This window comes from Dendronephthya gigantea, unplaced genomic scaffold (assembly GCF_004324835.1).
Source record: "Dendronephthya gigantea isolate DGI-Jeju-01 unplaced genomic scaffold, DenGig_1.0 000090F, whole genome shotgun sequence".
NCBI lineage: Eukaryota > Metazoa > Cnidaria > Anthozoa > Malacalcyonacea > Nephtheidae > Dendronephthya > Dendronephthya gigantea.
Genome location: NW_021163100.1, coordinates 920,690 through 940,675, shown reverse-complemented (window position 1 = coordinate 940,675; position 19,986 = coordinate 920,690). Strand labels below are relative to the sequence as shown.

Sequence of the window (19,986 nt, the reverse complement as noted above, 5' to 3'; positions counted from 1 at the left end):
ACAAAATAGACACGATAGACATGATAGAAAAATTCGCTCTATTGTCTTTAGTCCAAATGAAAAAACATGCATGTTAGGTATACAAACAGTGCTAGTCAAAAAGTCTGATGCCCATATTTATATGCAAATTTGACGTGAACGTATAAAGACTGATAATATAGACAGATCTCCTGCGTGCAGGATGAGGAAATTACTTTGTGAACAATACGCAGTTGTCAATGACCACAGTTTATCGACATTTCTCGCAAGAGTGCATATTTATATATATATACTGTAAATTATGTATATCTATATTATATTACAGTTTTAAAAGGCTAGAGTTTCCGAAGATGCACACGGCTACATTATTAAGAACTGACAGCAGCAATGGAGATTTTTCAAAAAAGCCCACACAGACCGCACGCGATTTGCAACACAATGCAATTTTTTGCAAGATTTCTGTTTCCTATAAAGCAAACATATTTTATCTCGTCATAACGTTTTTGAATAGATTACAATTTGTACATTACAACTTCTCTTGTTTCCATTATAACTTCCAAAATTTACTCTCAAAATATAACAGCTTTTAAGATCTGAAATTTGGCGTCGTTTAAAGCCTTTCGAGAGGTGCACTCAATACCAGTGCAGCGGTTCATTCAATTCTCTCGGTTAAAAAAGGAGTCTTTCATCTATTCGAAGGTCTCAGTGACGTCTACACTTCACAATCACTCGACTTTCCTTATAATTAAGCTGAGACAAACCTAAAGGTAATACACACCCAAATGTATGAAAGAAAATTGATCAGCAGGGCACCAGTTTAAGAATTTTCCAGGGCAACGACAACAAAATTTATGATGAAAGCCGACCGTTTCCTTAGTGATACTTTCTTTTAAATATACGATAATCCTTTTTTATGATATTTTTTAGTGGTGTAATTTTGAACAGTTTATCCTGTTCCATGCATGTACTGTTTGTAACATATTAATGTACCAAAATGCAACGGGTGACAATCTGAAAATGGCGTCGACTTAAACCGAGGAAGAAAACTTGTGCATGCAGATCTAATTTGAGTCAAGTGTGTTCCTTTAGAAACAATAACCAATATATTGCGATGTGTTTCAGATTTGAATTACACTGTGTAATTAATTTTATTCAGTCCACCCTGGATCCCGTCACTGCTACGTAATATCGAACTCGATTCCTTTTCAAGTTTGTCACATCGTTTTACCACTTTTATTGTGCTATTATGCTCATGATTGAACGACCTAGCTAGCTAAGTAATATAAATTAATTATACCTTTTTATTATAATTATGGCTTTCATATATAGGCCTAACTATAAATAGACATGAACACCTGCATGCTTGTCATCAGCCAGCCTGGAGAAACACGCTCAACACATGCAAAGGGAACATGCTTATAATTCATAATTTATATTTTTTAAGATTACATGTAGTAAAATGTTGTAAAATCAAACATAAAATGCTATACATGCATACACTATGATTTAGAGAGGCTAAAGCGATCGCGGCGATAAGATTATCTTTTTGTAAACCTCTTTCATGCTTCTAAGGACGTTTTAGTATATATATCACAAATTTGTATGCATCAACAGCTTTTCATGTATCGGATGTACAAAGACGATGTTGAATAAATGGATAATCGGTTCATAAAGTCATGTTAATTTGAAAACGGATTATGTACTTGAGAGAACAAGAGAGAAGTATGGTTGTCAGGAAACACGCTAATGTACTTCAAATATTCACGCACATAATGTTTACTGAAAACACGCATTCAGACCAAAACACATAAGAAAAAACGTTTGAAGACTGGAACAAAGTTTAGCTTGCTGCTGATATTTGTAACAGCTACGACTATTGCAGACGATTTTAATCGAGGTTTTCATATAGCAGAGGGTATTCGAATGCTGTCGTGTCGATGGTCACGATAATGAATATAATGTTCTGAATATTTTGAAGTTTTCCTGAGTAAGTAAATTACCTGTTTAGTCCTTAGAAGGAACATTTAAATTTTAATCCACAGCAAAGACTATATGCGGAACAACTTTTTACAAATTCTGTACACACAACCTAACTATAATAGAACTGATTTGCAGTCAGTGGGTGTGGGTTAATTTAGAGTCAAACAAGCAGCAGTTATATAATTATATGACTTGACCGACGTAATACCGAACGAAAGTTATTATTTAATGATATACGGTCAAAGGCATGAGGAAAAGTAGTTCACTTATGGAAGTATATTGTTTGTCGTGCAGAATTGCTACATAAAATTTCAGGATCTGAAATTGTCAAATGACTCTCTTTGATGGACGCTTATACTTAAATAGATATTCATGCAGCCATTGTTCAGTATCTGTTGTTAAATATAATCGATTAATCTTGCATTTGTCGAATGTGATTCATTCTTAAAATGGGTATCAATCAAAAAATCTATCAATCAGTGTCTACCCATCAACAAAGCGGTGGCGAAGTAAATTATTATATGAATAAATTATAATTATATTAATATATTAGTCTATGTAATTAATCGATAAAATGTATGTACACTTTTTTGTTTCAGATTATATTTGATACCTTGATAAGATCGCGAAGCAACATCAGACGAAAATTGTTTTCATGAAAATGTTCCTGTATTTAGCAATCATTGTACAGGTTGGTGTTGGCTATATCTTTATTTCATTGAGTTGAGTAATACCCCTATCTCTTATACATACATACAACAGCTTCCAATGCTTCGGATGAACCTGAGTCATGTTATTTTAAAAAATGACCTGAAATAATAAAGTTATATTTACAAGGATTAATGATATTTTTGCATGGCTATTATAATATGACAGTTACAGTTGCAACTGTAATATTGTTACATGTACATAATTCTTAACGAATTAAAACATAGATATTTTTGTGTTAAGGAAATTTACATCACGGACATATGATTAATAGCTAATAATTATTGTATATGTGGTTTCCTATACATGCGCATGTCGTGTAACAATTTAAGCCATTCATTCACTTAATTGCACGACCGAAAATAGGGCAATAACTAGAGGAGGGTGGGGGTAAATCGAGAAAGGGCTATACACGTACAAAATTTCGGCCCTGCTTAAATAGCTATATAGCATCAAATGTGGTATAACAACTGCCTAAATTAGACAAAACACTTCTCGACGTTTCAACCTGATGGCCTTCGTCAGGAGAGTTAGTATCATCATTAAGTTATTTGAAGACGCTGCCACGCTGCTCCCGGTTATACTGCTTAAATGGGTTTACTACTAATATATTATACTGCAATATACTTGATAGCATGCAGATATAGTCATGTTTTATTGATGCGTTTTATATAATCATTTTATTCATTGTTATTCATCTAGTTAATTATTTAATCGCGTCTTAATCTATTCATTGCTATTCATCTAGTAAAAACTATTCAGTTTGGCAGAAACAGTTTGGCAGAAAATAGTTTTGCACCATTAACAAAAAAAGAACAGATCCAAAAAGCTGTTTTTGGATTTTAACGCGAATATTTAGCATTATTGATTTTTAAGAAAGGATGATGATTTTAAACGTCGAAGCCTTAGTTCATTTCCCAGGCGGGGCTGTAAATTCTGCTCGGCCTTTGCTACGAGGAAGAAGAGCAGCTTGTATCAGCGACGCTTAAAAATTGGTTGCGCGCGCAACGAATCGCAAATTTCAACGCATCTATCTTTACGTAATATTTGGTTTCCTTCAGATTGTGACACTAACTTTTGCAATGACGCCTAATCCACAACCTTGTATAATTTGTGGCGGTTCCGTGACAAGATTATGGTCATTTCAAAGTCATGTGGGAGATCACTACCTAAGAATATATGATACAAATAATGCGAATAATTCCAACATCACCGATGAAATGGGGGTTGATTTTGGTGGCCTAGTGGATGGTACAAATACCAGTGTTGATAGTAAGGATAAATTATGATTATAAAGAATATATTAATCCTACCAGCGAATTGGGATTCTTACAAATTTCTGAGAAATTTCTTAAGGAGCACTTGCTGAATGTAATCGTAGAGATCAGTAAAATATTTTTCAGCCAGTGGCGTACGAGACACGATAATTTGGGAAGGGAGACACGATAATTGGGGGCATATTCAAATATTCATGTTGACAGACCTATCGAGACAATGGATTTGAAAAGAAATTAATCTTGCATAACATCAATACATGAATATGTGCCCCCAAACCAATTATCATCTCACATACGCCACTGTTGCCAGCAAAGATTTGCTCTGAGGATTATGAGTCGCATCAAGTCGGCATCTTTACTATTTCATTATGCATGCCAGACCTGTCATCCTATGGTTTTTCCGATCAGTATAACGTACTGACATAGCTAGTATACAAAAAAAGAAAAGTACTCGGGGGAGCGTTGAAATAGTCAAGTTTACCAATATCTCAAACTTAATCATTAGTCATTAAAAATTGTGCATTTCTTTTTTCAGCATTGGTTCAATTCAAGGATGTTTCTAGCGGATTTCCAGACTTTGAAACAAGGATGATATTAGTTTTGTATCACAACAACGTGAAGTATCATCTTAAAGCTCGTGACGTCGATGAAGAGTTGATTGCAGTGGTAAGTTGCGTTAATAATAAGAGGATATAAATCCAGTCCCCGAATTTAGGGACCGCCTTCCATGCAGGCAATGGAGGAGGGGGTATACTAGCCGAAATTAGTTGGTAAGTAACACTGGAATAGTGTGAATTCTAGTTGGAAATGAAGTGGAATTTATAATACCATACTAATTCCCATTTTCATACTACGGATATAGTGTGGAAACAGTAGGCGTATAGAAAATTTGCAGTGAGAAAACTTACCCCTAAGACTTTCAAGCAAAAAAATAAAAAGGTACATGTCGCAGTGCTCGGAAGCTTTCGTTCACTTGGATAATGCTTTTCTATGCTTTCTCTAAAGAACGAATCTATGCTATTGGTTGAAACAGAAATGTATTGTAAAGTTCAGCTAATAAAAATCAATCTTGCGAGGAGCTGCGACCCTACCCAAAATAACTGCAATGGCACTATACTTTCTCATCGTTAGCTTTTTCACGGCGACGCGATCTTGGAATTCAAACGCTATTTATTTGAGTTAAACTAATAGTTTGTCGTCGTAATATTATTCGAAAATATCTTTTAAATAATATTTTTAGATTATAAGTTTAATTTAATATTATTTTTAAAGATTAAATCATCTGACACCAGGAATGGGCACATTATTTTGCTGTTCATACCCTTCTCGTACGAATGCTGTGTAAAATTGCCCTTGCTACTTCGCTCTTTGAGGATACTTTACCAAAAATATTCCCCCCTCTTCTTTTTTGTAGACTGAAGACGTGGCAGCTAATCTTACGGACAAAAGTGATGTTTTTGCACCTGTGAAACTGAGCTTTGAGCATCATCTCTTCTATGTATTCGAGTCAGTCTTGTACCGTGACCATTATCTAGCATCGACTGGAGAAGCTAAAACAAAACTTGTCAATGTTCACAGTGAACCATTCAGAGATTCCGAGACGTTGATTAAGATCATCGATCCAGGTACGTAAACCAATACAAATATCCTTTATTCACGACTTTCAGCTCCCAGCGAAGGTGACTTTTAAGTTTAAATGTTAACAAAATAAACAACTTCAGAAGAAAGTAGTAAATCTACGGAAACAAAGCTCGCCTAAAAGGGACAATTTGGTCTCGGGCTGGATTTGCTGTGCCCCCTAAAATACTACAGGGATTAAGAAGTTACTGTTGTAAATAATAAACTTCCCATTTCAAAATAATTTTCTATAGTCGAAGTAATGCAGTATACTATATTGATTATTCTAAAAACCCTGTAGTTATTAGATAAGTGTAAAATCTAAGGGCTAAATTCGATATCAGCAACAGCAAACGTAAATAGTAATACTGACATTAAACTATAGACCTTTTTCATAATGACGTCAAACGCGGTTAGTCTCATGTTACACCAAGTTTGATTGGGTCGATAGTTTTGAAGAGCCAATCAAATTTAACGAAACATTGGACTTTCCGCGTTTGACGTCATTTTAGGAAAAGTCTATTGAATAGATTGATAGTAGTTTGACTTTCACGTTTGCAATTATAAACGCTTGTGAGTGGAGCTCAACCCAAACGTATGTCGACCTTATGTTGATTTATTTTGAGCCTGTGTCAATTTGGCTGATTGTTATAATTCCATACAAAACTATCATTATAGTGATATCCCCACGAAGGCCTCGACATTAAAGGATTACCAAATGGTCTTCCGTGCAGGATTGCGTGATCCATGCATGAGGGATATTACGCTTCCCGAAAGTCGAGCAACATCCATGATCCAACAAGGGGGGGGGATTTCGTTTTAGACCAATCAGCAAGTTTGTTTACATTTTCAGTAACCGAATCAGAATGCATAAATTTTTACAAAAAGTTCAATATGTATAAGTCATATTGTTTTACATCATTGTTTTATATCATTTTACATGAAATTCTTAAAATTTAGGCATTCTGATTGGCCTTGCCTAAAAAATGTAAACAAATATGGCGATTAGTTTAAAACGAAATTCGTTCTTGTTTCCTGATCCTGCACGGTAATTGGCCAACCAAATTCCGCGTTTCGCTGTAGTTATTGTATAAAGATAAACAAGCAATGGTGTTATGTGCATGATGCTTCATCTTTCACGGTATGTTTAGGTCAAGCGATTGCAGGTGCTGCTTTTGGAGAAAATTCCAATTCGGGAAGAAGAAAGCGTGCCCTGGTTAGACGAAGATCTATGAGGAAAGAGATTGTTGAGTTATTCCCCGGTAGAGCATACGGCAAGAAAAAAGTAGCTCCACCACGAGTTACGACGGAAGGATCTAGGGGAGTGCATGCTCAGAGCTAGGGTAAAAATCCCTTTTCTCACGACGTTCACTTTGTGTTTTTGGATAAGAACTAAAGATGACTATGCCCAGATTATCGCCTTGATATACCACGACAATAAAAAGGCAAGAATTGATGTTTCAATTGAAAACGGTAATTTGGTCCTGAGCTTCGAGGATAGGCGAAGGTATTTTAAAGTATTTTGTGAACTTTTGCAGTTTAATAAGTAGACTTAGCCAAATAAATGAACTGGTGTGTGATTACCTAACCTAGTGGGCGATTAACCGTGGTAATGTAATAAATACGATCATAAATTTAGGTGCATGTGTCTTCTTCACGAGACTTTAGTTCGAAGAAAAAATTATGAAACTATACCGTGTACTTTGCAAAATATATAATTATTACATTTTAAAAAATAAAATAATGAAAGCAGTTGAAATAAAACAATGTTGCCAATTGCGATATTTCTCCCGAAATCCACTCGCCCATGTGCATAGAAGTATAAAAAGACTCGATTTCTACGTAATGCATCTAGATTTTCACAATTCAGTGGAATTCGTATGTAAATACAACAATAAACTAAACTTTACATTGATAAGTATTAATGTTTTCTTTCCAGGATAGTGCAAAAGTGCACCATTAACGATGGTAACTGGCACCATGTCTGTGTTTCTCTTCAAAACACTTCAAAAATGCATATCTATCTCGATGGCAAAAAAGTGCATCAATCATTTTTTCGATTTTCGGTGCAAAAGTCCAGGACAGAGCAGAAGTATGCTTATGTTTATCTTGGAAGGCGTCCAGGTAAGAATTGCTATCATCACTTAACTTTTTCCTTTGTAAAAACGGATACACACCGACCATACCACAACGACAATTTCATCAATTATTTTGACAAATTATACTCAATGCTTTTCATCTGTTTTCTTCTCTGTTTGAAATGCAAAACCCACTTAACTAATTAGGAGACGACAGGAAAATTAATAATGTGAAGAAAAATAATAAAGGTTCTGCCATGTGTCGGGTTCAGATTAAACGGTGGCCGATGAATCGAAGAAAGTCAAGAAATATTTTTAAATGTTTAAAACACGCTGAATGCCCGTGTCCATCGGCTCATTGTTGAAAAATTAGCAGAAACAAATAATAGAAGAAAAAAGCAGAAACAAATAATATATAAGCCATTGCGTGGATTTTCAAACGATTTTAAGCATTCCGGAAGTTGTATTTCCGCTTATTCGTATCATTTCATAACTCATTTCATAACAAAAAAATTAATACTGCACATGATATTCTGGCTACCACCATTCACACCATGTCCTGGTCATCATAAGTCTGTATTATATTATACTACAACATGGGATTCATAAGATGAAGCATATATTTTCCAAACATTATTTAGCAAGAGGAAAACAGAGCATTATCAGGGTTTCAGGGACGATTAGTTTAATTTTAGCCTTTACTTTTCGTTTACTATTAATAATGAAATATGAAGAATGAAAGCGTAATTTTGATCGGTCAAATTTTAGAGCATTACGGTGTCTAAAACGACCTTATCATCGATCACTTGCTTTCTTTGACACTTGCTTTCTTTGGCAATTTTTTAGAAGCGGTGCACAATTTCTTAGGGGAGAAGGGTGCCCACCCCGTAATAGCGATGAACACCGTAATAGTCAAACTCCCCATTAATATCTCAATGAATTTCAGGTACCAAAAGAAGTCTTTCATTAAGGGGTGATTTAACACAAGTGAACATTTGGGATAACTTCCCCACCTTTCGCATTCCACGTATATCAACAAACTCAGCTTGCGGTGGTGGGAATGTCGTTGAATGGAAAGACTTTCTTAACGCAATATCACTCAGAGATGTCCAATTATACTCATGTGATGACTGTCCACAACGCGTCGGCTTCAAGTTCGATAAGAAGGAACAAAATAATTTAGTGTGAAGAAGTAAATACACCTTTATAGATCATACCCTTTTATCAATTAAATTTTACCCAATGATCTTGCTTTCATTTCAAAAAATTTAGTATCAATGAATATTGGGGTGCAGGAATTGGCAATATATGTCAGGGTCCTTAAAAATCAAAATCGTCACTTTATGTCGCAATGCATTGTATGTACTGTATGTAGTGCGGAAGAGCAGTCATTTAGCTTTTGAAAAACATGTATTGCCAATTCCTGGATGTAATGAAAATTTTACCATACAGTGCACGAAACATAGATATTTGAAACAAGGATAAATATTTGACATGAAAGTGAGACTATTAGGGGCTGTTTACATGAACATCAACGAAGCGTGAGAGGGCTTTGAGGTGTTGAAATAAGTTTTTATAACACCAAACAAGCTCATGCTATTGTTGCGGTGATTATACGACAGCCAGGATTATGTTATTTGCTTATTTCAATACCTCAAAGTCCTCTCACGCTTCGATGAATCTCGAGTAACCGGGCTCATGTAAACAGCCGGCCCTTAGACGAGATACGGAAAACGAACAATTAGCCTTCCTCATGCGGGCCACCTTTGCAGAAACGACCAGGAACTAATATGAAAATCACTCGTGAAAAGTTATTTTGAAGGAAGGTTATGCACGAAGAGGACCTAATAGGAATGTGGTAACCAACGGACGTTAAACGATTACAGCATCTTGTGATTGTGTGGCTCAAATTCCTGCATTTACAGCGTCACTTATTAATATAAAATTATACTCTATCTAATTGGAGCTAGGTTTGTTAAAGTAATTTCAAAAGAAAGTTCCGCAAAAATTCTAACAAAGCTTGCGTGAGAAAGGTTATATAATTATGCAGAATTAAGAATAGAGAGTTCTTTGGATCATTAAAAGTAATATGGATCATTGGATCATTAAAATAATAAAGTAAGTTCCTATAATGCCAATAGATATTCGTTATAGAATAGGTCTATTCGTTATACGTTGTAATGATGTTGAGAATTAAACGAAGGCCAATTAAGGGTAATAAAAGATTTTAAGTCTCCCAGTGTAAAGCCACATGATATCAGATAAGCTAACGTTTATCTGCATTCACGTCAACTTTGCTATAGACTTTGAAGTAATTGTACACATGCAATTACGGATCTCCATGAATTTGAAACGAAGAATAATTATTGGTTTTCATGGAAATATTTTTGTTTACTGCGTTGCTTAATTGCGAACTGTGAGATTGCTTCATCAAGGCTGTCTCAATGAACTGAAATAAGACTGGAACGCCAGCTCTGCAAAAAATTTGAAGCCAAGGCCTCCACACGGAGATTTCGTAGATAAAATGGCGGCAATTATGATTTTACCTTTGAGATTTCCGCACCAGAGGCCTGGATCATACCTAAAAGAAAGGCTTCATGTTCCGCCATTTTAAATTCTCAAAATCTTCTAATCTTGGGTGATCCAAAGGCTTCCACTCTCGGTAAAATTTTGAAATCTAGAATCCTTCAATGTGGAATTTGCATGTCTCCGAGATTTGCATAAAATTATGAAGAATTTTAACTGCGAGAAAGAAGAATTTATTCCTGAGCTGTAGCTATCATATGTTTGTAGTATAGTTGAAATTTATTTATATTTCATTTCCGGTACACGGGTAAGAAACTGGAGATGAGTAAGTAAAGTAAAAGGGAAAGTAACGAGATTATTATAGTATCAGTATACGTCAAATCATATCAATTCGCTCTTGGCTGGAAGTTCAGGGAACTTCAATTAATGAAGAGTCGTCCCTAGAACCCGAGGAAGGAAACTATGCATGTTCAGATTATGGTATTTCTGGCATATTATCAGGGAGGACACTGGGTGAAGGACATCGTTTAAAATTTGGTGATATACGAAGGGATTTCGATAAGGACAAAGCGGAAAAAGGAAGAACTCTGTATATGTCCCGAACTGGTTATTTCAGTAGTTTAACGAGAATTCGAAGAGAAATAGAATTGCTTATAAACGAGTGTGGGAAATTGGTTGACATTGAAAGGAAATTGGCCTCGTATCATCAGGTATGGCGTGACTTTGTAAACACTCATGATAAATAATTATAGGTATTTGTTAGATACGGTGGTCGTGGTCGAGATAGGACGTGCTTAAATCGCTTCCGATAAAAACAGTATATTGATCGATTCTCCTACCATTGTTCGATATCTAATACGCCTTATGGTTTAAACATAATATAGCCGTTTTAGCCATATATCAATTCAAAAAAATATAGCTTTACATCTGTGAACTGATCGTGATAACTCATCTCTCAAACTTGGTAATGGCCGATGGCCTTCGCAAGAAGAAAGGTGGCCATGAGGGCGCGGCCGAATTTGATGAAATCAAACGTAAACTGGCAAATAGTCTGCTATCTAATACGTCCTTCACTGACAGGTTGATTCAATGTATTTCTTCCACGATTGCTGACACTTTGCTCAAGACAGAATTTTTTATGTCAACGCTTTCAAGCGAAGCAGCCTCGAAGCTTGGTAAAACCTCAAACTTCAAACAAGTACTTAAAGCTGAAATTGTTGATGACATTAAAGATAACGTAACACAAGAAGTTTACAAAGGAATACAATTTGATCATAGTAATCTGGCAAACGAAATAAATAATTCAAAACATAAGATGTCTCTACTGGAGAACGAGAATCAAACCATGCGCGACGGGCTGGACAGTTTGGAACAATATGGTCGAAGGAATTGCTTACTGATTCACGGCCTACCAGAAAAATCTGCTGGGAGCGTTGAAGATACTGATGAGGCAGTCATCAATGTTATACAAGAAAAGCTTAACGTTAAACTAAGCCTCAATGACATCGACAGATCTGTGTGCACCAAATAAAACAAAATGATTTGCTGGCGTTAATTACGATCTAAAGGAAACAAAGCATTACGACAATACAACGTCTTCTTTAAGAGACTTTAATGATTTAAATAATTTTATCAATTGCAATATTCCACCAGAAATCAACTCGCCCATGCTCATAGAAGTATCCAAACACTCTTCTTCATAATACATCAGCTGGATTTTCTCATATGGATTTCTTACGTTAATATGACAATAAACTAAATGTTTTCTTTCCAGGATAGTACAAAAGTGTACAATTAACGATGGTAACTGGCACCATATCTGCGCTTCGCTTCAAAACACTTCTAAAATGCATATTTATCGGGGTGGCAAGAAAGTTCATCAATCATTTTTTTTATTTTCGGGGCAAAAGTCCAGGACAGAGCAGAAGTATGCGTATGTTTATCTTGGAAGGCGTCCAGGTAAGAATTGTTATCATCTTAACTTTTTCCTGTATAAAAATGGATACACACCGACCACATCACAACGAAAATTTCATAAAATAGCAATTATTTTGACAAATTATATTCAATGATTTTCATTTGCTGTCTTCTCTGTTTGAAATGCAAAACCCACTTAAATAGCAGACAACAGCAAATAATGTGAGGAAATATTATAAAGTGCCCCCCCTCCTCCGTATCCCAGAAAAAGAAAGCCGTTAAAAACACAAAATGAACACCGTAATAACGAAACTCCCCTTTACTATCTCAATGAATTTTAGGTACCAAAAGAAGTCTTTCCTTAATGAGTGATTTAACGCAAGTGAACATTTGGGATAACTTCCCAACCTTTCGTATTCCACGTATATCAACGAACTTGGCTTGCGGTGGTGGGAATGTCGTTGAATGGAAAGACTTTCTTAAATTAATATCACTCAGGGATGTCCAATTATACTCATGTGATGATTGTCCACAACGCGTCGGCTTTACGTTTGATAAGAAGGAACAAAATAATTTGGTGTGAAGAAGTAAAATACACTAATAGTTATAGATCATACCCATTATCCCAATGAACTTTCTTTCATGTCAACAAATTTAGTATCAAAGAATATTGGGGTGCTGGAAAATTAAAATTATATATCATGCAGGGTGCTTAAAAAAATCCTCACATTAACAAGTATTGTGGAAGAGCAGTCATTCGTCTTTTCAAAAACATATATTGCCAATTCCTGGATGTAATGAAAATTTTAAAACTACATACTATGCACGAAACAATGATAAATATTTAAAACAAGGATAAATATTTGACATGAAAACGAGCCCATTGGTGGGATACAAGAAACAAAACAATTAGCCTTTCTCAGGCTGCTTTGCAGAAACGGACTAGGAACTAATATGAAAAGTGATTTTGAAGAAAGGTTATGCACGAAGAGGACTTAAAGTGCCTGTATCACTTGTGGGATCTTTACGGATTTGAATAGAGCTTGAAAAATTAGTTTATAAGTTCTACAACCTTTTTTGATAAAATTAAATAGTTTCGAAAATACGTCGGTTGGGGGGACTGGGACTCAGGAATGATTTGCAAACACGCCGTCTTTTAAAATGTAAACATGAAAAGTTTCACTGGCGATATAGTTTGCGCTTTTGAAGAAAAAAATGTGGGAACGGAGTGTTGTGTATGGCTGTAGCAACTGGACAAGTTTTTCTCAAAATATTTTACGTTATTGGAAGATCGAAGTAAAATTACAATTGGGTATTAGGTATTTCATTGTATTTTATAACTTGTTCCCCATGCCCGAAAATTGGAAATCGCTGGCTCGAGAAACGAGATTCTTTCATTGGCAGAAATCGTAACTGCGTCACCCGGAAAATTGCTTTAGAGCAGCATTAACCTATGTATACAAAAATTGTTCGAATGTGGGATTATAAGATATGGGGCCCTGATGAAGGCCCGGATAAACAGCTCTGCATTAAAAAATATACACACGTTTGTCACCATGCAAATTGACAATTTACTGGAATTCAATTCTAAACTTTTTGATGTAAGTTAACACCTGGGAACGATATACCAATGCTGCATATCAAACATGTTTCATACGCGAGAAAAGGTTGCATGTGGTAGAAAACTCACAAAAATCTATCCGCACACAGTGAACTGTCGCCTGCGCTAATAGGCACGAGTAACCCCTTGCTCAGCTGATAGCTCTCGACGTGTGCTGCAGGCTTAACGGCAAATGTAATAAAAAATGTTTGCAAAACATCGTGTGCATGTGGAACTTCGTATTGTCGTGTGTCTTTTTCTTGGAGTTTTTGTTCCGACGATTGCGTAATTCTTGACGCTCGTTGGTGGCACTTCTATACTTAAGATATAAAATGTAATCCTTTAAAATGAAAGGGCATCTTTGCCCGCCTTGCCCCTGCTATGGTGAAAGGCAAGCAAGGCACCTGCCCCTGCGTCCCCCTTATTCAGCCGTCCCTGCATGCGTACGAGTTCACGAACAAGCAGCATGTCAAGAATTTCATTGGTGGTGCTCCCTTAATTTGCATATTTCTTTCACTTAAGCCCCATTTACACTACACTCGATTTTTTGGTACAACACGCTTAATTTGGGTGCCCGTGCTCTTTTCATCTGTGCTCGGCCTTTGTTTTTGTAAACTGAATATATACAAAATTGGGTATCAATTTTAACCTGCCATGCCAATAAAGTAAGTGTAGTGTAAACGGTGCTTAATATTTGGGTGTCATGATGTAAACATTCACCAAATATATCAGTGAAAAACTGCACAGATCAGATGCTATTTGGAAACGTTTACCGAGTTTTTTATTTTATAAAATTAATTATATCATAGCTGTCATAATATTATTTTGGATTACATAACGGTGGTACATTTCACTCTTTTGGTGTACATAATATTATTAGCTCCCAAAAGTTGCATTCCGGATTATATTACTGTGCTCCAAAAACAGAAAATAATATTAGCTACGTCGGATGTGCAGGCCTTTACGGGCAATAACCGAAAAGGCCCATCCTGTCATTTCATAAATTAAAGTGAATAGCTTTTTTAAAATATATATGTATATAGATACTTTATAGTATAATCAAATAACGTTATAACAGACAAATAAGCCCCTCGAACTTTCGACTTACTTAAACAAGGGCATCTGCAAGAAGAGATAGTATATTTAATGAGAAGTTATTGGAAAATGCTAGCTATACTGCTCCTTAGCTATATTGAAATATTATGAAGTACTTGGATTCAAAGTTTCCGCAAGGAACGCCCTTGAGCACAAGAAAGAATTTATTAACATAATTATTTATATTTCCTGTTTTCGTAAACTTTTAGATAATATTGAAATACAAACATTCAAGTACTGGCGACCTTAAACGTTCTTTGTTCGCTTTAACGCGGCAAAATTTTAGTGAAATTTCGTCAATCGCAGCATGTCGTGGCTACTTCATCCATGGCTAATCTTCTTTGGTGCATCCCTACTGGGGTTTGAAGGTAAAATATTATGCTTAATTTAAAGTAATATTAATTTAAAGAATCAGCGATATTAAATTGTGCCTTTCCGATAAGAGACTGCTTGGTCTTCCAAGGCCAGGCGCAAACAGATAGAACGAAACGAACTTAAAAGGCCAATCTCTTCATTTTTCACACCAGAGACTACTTAATGACTCGAATCGTAATTTCCAAGGTGATAATAATAATAACAATATAAACGCACGTTAGCATAGTAAGCTTCATTTTTACGCAGGGCGATGCAAATAAACCACAACAAATAAGAAAATTGCATTGTCAAATTCGGAAGTCATGAAAGATTTACAAATTTTGTGTATTAAAAGCGAAAATTTTTACTATTTGCGGCTCAAAAGCGGTACAATTTTCATGCTAACAATGGTGTATACAAATTTACGAGTTTGCCGGAATGTTAATTTAACCTTTCGTGCCAAAATTTTGAAAATTTATTCACTTTAGTATGATCTCTTCGGGAAACTACCTCCATTGCCAAAGCAAAATGTTATTCTATTCTAACGCTAAAATTGTGAGGGGGAAGTAGTAGACCTCAAATCAGGCGGAAGTAGTAGACATCAAATAAACTCTTTACAGCTTTTTTCAGAGAGCAAACATGATGATTGCCTGTATAGCTATTTCTGTTTGTTTTCTGACCCCTTTCTTTGAGCTTACATTGAAAATCTCTTTTTGTACTTGTTAGAATTAGCAATTTTTGTTCCTTTGGCCTATATGAATGAAAAACGGCTGCATTTGCAAACACGGGAGCATACACAAACAAGCGAACTGTTTGTATGTAGAATAGAATTGTGTCTGTAGAGACTTAAGACCAGAGAAAATTTGACAAAAAAGGTTTAAATTTAATTTTGTATTTTCTTTGGAAACATCATCGTACAATAATATAAGTTAGATATTGACAGCCGACGTTTAAACCGAAAGGAACTTTATTATCTCACATGTTGACATCTCACATGTTGACATGTGAAGTGGTTTCTTAATAGTCTTAACAGTTTTAATTTTGTATGTACGCCAATGACTAAGTAACCTTTCTTTACTGCAAAGAATTAGGCCAGGATATATTTTTATATCGCATGGTATTTTAATGCCTAAATTAATGCCTTTTATGGAATTAAAAACTGACCGGGTCCATATAATTCTAACGAAAAATTAGATAAAGGATATATTTAGCACAAGCTTATGCATATGAGGTTGAAATGACATAATATTTAAAGTGGAAGCCAAGTCCTTTTTGCGCATCGGTTCTGCTCATAACAATTATGAGGTGCTCTGATGTAAAAAGTGCCTAAATTTTGCATGCTTTGAATTTTTGAAACATTTTTTTTGCATACAGACTTTACGTCCCACTGTAATATATAAACACTCCTTACCTCAGTCTTAAGGGTGTTTTCCATAATTCCATCCCATTACATATACTTTGAAATTGTGCTCATGCGACCGTCTAGGGCCTATAAAAAAACAAACAAAGCATCCTTCGCGCGGAGTGGACGAAATGGAGAATCGCTTTATAATAATTGCCAAATAATAAGTTGATAAAAGTATAGGCACAACTTGATGTGCAAAGTGATTGACATAGTCATTAAAAATGAATGCTATCTGTTTTACCTTTTGACTGCTACACAGCAAGTTTTGTCCTCAGAGTATATTGTATAGCTAACTGTTTTCTGCCAAAAGGTCTTGTTCATCATAACATATAAAACCAACCAGAATTTTATTCTGCAGTTTAAACTGGTTTCATTCGGGTTTAAAGGAAAATTATCTTTTAAACTCAAAATTGAACATGTAGTAGCTTAGCCAAGCCTGACAAATGAATTTTTTCCATCAAACCATGTTATTCTTTTAGCATGACAATATACAATATTATTCTATTATTCTATTAAGGATGACAATATTATTCTATTATTTTGATATTCTTTCTCAAGGTTGTGAAGCTTTTTTTCTGAGGCATACCCAGTCTGGAAAGTGTGTTTCTGCAGGGTATTTAATTTTGGAGAGTACTACTGCCACACGTTATTGGGCTGAATTGGTTGACGACTGTTTGTATAAAAATGCATCATTCCGTTACCTTCAGAGCGAACTTGTGCGTAATATTGCCACAGGAGGAAACCTTATCACATCTGGCGGAGAAATATACCGTAAACGTTTGTTCATATATGTCGGCAAAAGTCTGGTGGGAAAAAATTTTGAGAGCAGTCTTGTTTACCGTCTAAAACAAACCAATGATGGATCACTATATTTTTACGACAAAGTGGCAAACTCGTGTTCTCAGCCTGATGCCAGAAGAAAATATATTGATCAAAAAAAGAATGGATGCACAGGCACAGCGGAACAAAAGTTTACTTTTGGTAAGATTTTTACATATATGAGATCAGCAGGGTTGCAGCGATGTACAATGCCGGCGCCATTTTCAATACAGTTATGTCTCCTCAGTGTAGAAGGACATGTAGTTGTACAACATAAGAAATAACAAATATTATATATAAACTGTATCTATATAATAATTATGCAATAGTGGTGAGTGCTCAGTGACAGGCCAGGAACATGCAGAGTACCAAATTAAGCATTACGTATCTTACGCCGAAGTAACTGATAAGCATATACCTTTGTACATCTTTAGAATTCCGGGGCATTGGAAACTGATCTCGAGTACTATATTCTCTGATTTTCGTATAATGAAACCCTCGGTTCATTCAAATGAAAAATATGCCAGTTATAAATTTTCCTCTATATAATTTAAATTATATTCAGTTTAGTTTTCGTTTGACTTAAAGTAAAATTGTACATAGTGTGACGCCCATCATGAAAAGCAGGTTTGTAGCTGATCGAGGCCAGCGTGGTTAAATAAAGTTTCACCTGCCTACTTGCCATAAAAGGGAAGTGGCTGGCTGGTTGAGCAGTTTTTTGTGTTCACATATCCAAAATATTCAACAAAACGTTTAACAGCCGCGTTTCATTAAGGTTCAGTGACACAGTATGGTACCAAAATGAATGATGTTCATTGTTCTCCAAAACAACATATGGTGGTTAAGAATGCTCGTTATGGAGACTTTAATAACAATGGTATATTTAATGGCGATGCAAGCATAGATGTCGAGTGTAGTGCAGTAGCAAGCTGTAAGATGAAATCTCTTTGCAGTGGAAAACAATCTTGTGACCTGAATATTGACGACAGGTTACTACCAACATCCGTTTGTTCTGATGGTACAAAAGAGCTTTTTACCGAATACACATGTATGGATAACATTTCCACAATAACAAAAGGTAATGCACTCCATCGCTTATCTATGCCGCTAGGATTAGCAACGAGAAAATAATTAGTGATGAGAATTCTTTTGATTAAACTTCGCAGTAAAATACCATTATGATTTATTTTCGGCATTTTCTTTCCACATTTATCCCATGATATTTATCGTAAGTGCATGTACTAAATCCGCCAGGAGATTTTACTGTTATCTTACTGTTACAAACCAATGATGGATGATATTGAAAATATTATTATTATCCTTTTATCTTGGTAATTATATTTAAGTCCATGAAAGGTCAAAGAAATTTATAACAGGGATAGTAGTAGGTAAAATCCAGATGTAAGCGGGACAATTAGCCTTCGATTTAAACGTCAGCGAGCAGTATAACTCAATGACTGAAAACATATAACGTACATGCGTGCCAGCTTGAGAGAAATGTGTTAAAATATGTTTAATTTAAGGTAATAATCATTTCCTTCAAGAAAGCCCTGGCTTTAGTTTTTTATGGGAATCACCACAACCGAGATGATGAGATTGATTCAGTGGAGCAGACACAAATAAAAATTGACGATGACTTGATGCAATGAGTGTTAAATCTGAATTCTAAATTTAAAAGCATAATCAGTTTGTAATTTTTCAAAACGTCGTTAAACTAATTAGAAAACCTGTCCGAGAACAAAAAGTATAACAGCAATATAGACTTTGAGTGATTTGACCGTACAAATTTTAGTTTGGAGCAAAATTTTTAATAAAAACAATCTGTTCTAGCACGTAACTTACGGTTGAGGAACTCACCAAACCGAGGATACCTTCAAATAAAAGATGGTTCAGGTTGGAGATATGTTAGAGATGATAATTGGGATAAAAAACGTCAAAAAATGCTGTGTCAGCACTTAGGATTTGCTGTAACTGCCAAAAATAATATTGGGAGAAGAGAAATAAGATCGCGCTATGGACTGAAGATTGCGACTGGGAACTTGACATGTTATTATACATATTTAAAAGGAACGCCGTGTTGTGATCATCTTGTCCCTTCTACAGTTTGGCGTTCAAGTGTTTCTCTACCATATATTAAATGTGAGTACACTTAGATGCGTACAATTTCTCTCCGAATGTCCACAACCATGAACCTGTCTATTTATTAAGAATTATTACGTCCTCTCATCCGCCAATTAGTTCGCAAACAGGGGCGGACTGGTCTGTACATGATTTACCGGGAAAACTCAAAAAGGGGCGCCATTTGTAGCTCTAACATGAGAAACAGGTATTGAAAATCTTTCATGTTGAGTTTCAAAATACCTGATTTAGATCAGGTTATCTTTCCTGTGTTTTACTGCAGTGGGTTTATCATTTCCTCCATAATTTTTTGCAAAACGCCAAACGGCATATAAATCAGGGGCGCACCGGGAAATTCCCCGGTATTCTTGTGGGCCAGTCCGCCCCTGTTCGCAAACGCTTCCAGATAATTGAGTTGAAGAATAATAATTGAGTTAAAGAACATAAATAATCGTAAAATTGAATTCACGTTGTATGTCTATTGAAATAATAATAAAATTTGTATTTATTTTG

At 35.4% G+C, this 19,986-nt stretch overlaps 3 protein-coding genes across 3 annotated transcripts; all 3 read left to right on the top strand.

Annotated features, from left to right (window-relative positions):
* Positions 1–3,749: 3,749 nt before the first annotated feature.
* Positions 3,750–6,903, top strand: LOC114533427. Its single transcript, XM_028554940.1, has 4 exons — positions 3,750–3,939; positions 4,480–4,610; positions 5,359–5,569; positions 6,713–6,903. Exons 1-4 carry the CDS (start codon positions 3,750–3,752, stop codon positions 6,901–6,903), a joined length of 723 nt encoding a protein of 240 aa, XP_028410741.1.
* A 38-nt stretch (positions 6,904–6,941) lies between these two features.
* Positions 6,942–9,634, top strand: LOC114533452. Its single transcript, XM_028554970.1, has 3 exons — positions 6,942–7,068; positions 7,501–7,685; positions 8,586–9,634. The coding sequence occupies exons 2-3, from the start codon at positions 7,574–7,576 to the stop codon at positions 8,825–8,827; spliced, it is 354 nt and encodes a 117-aa protein (XP_028410771.1). The 5' UTR covers positions 6,942–7,068; positions 7,501–7,573; the 3' UTR covers positions 8,828–9,634.
* Positions 9,635–15,058: 5,424 nt separating this feature from the next.
* On the top strand, positions 15,059–18,295 carry LOC114533426. The gene is made up of 4 exons (XM_028554939.1): positions 15,059–15,145; positions 17,095–17,517; positions 18,131–18,249; positions 18,281–18,295. The coding sequence occupies exons 1-4, from the start codon at positions 15,085–15,087 to the stop codon at positions 18,293–18,295; spliced, it is 618 nt and encodes a 205-aa protein (XP_028410740.1). The 5' UTR covers positions 15,059–15,084.
* The last annotated feature ends 1,691 nt before the right edge of the window (positions 18,296–19,986 follow it).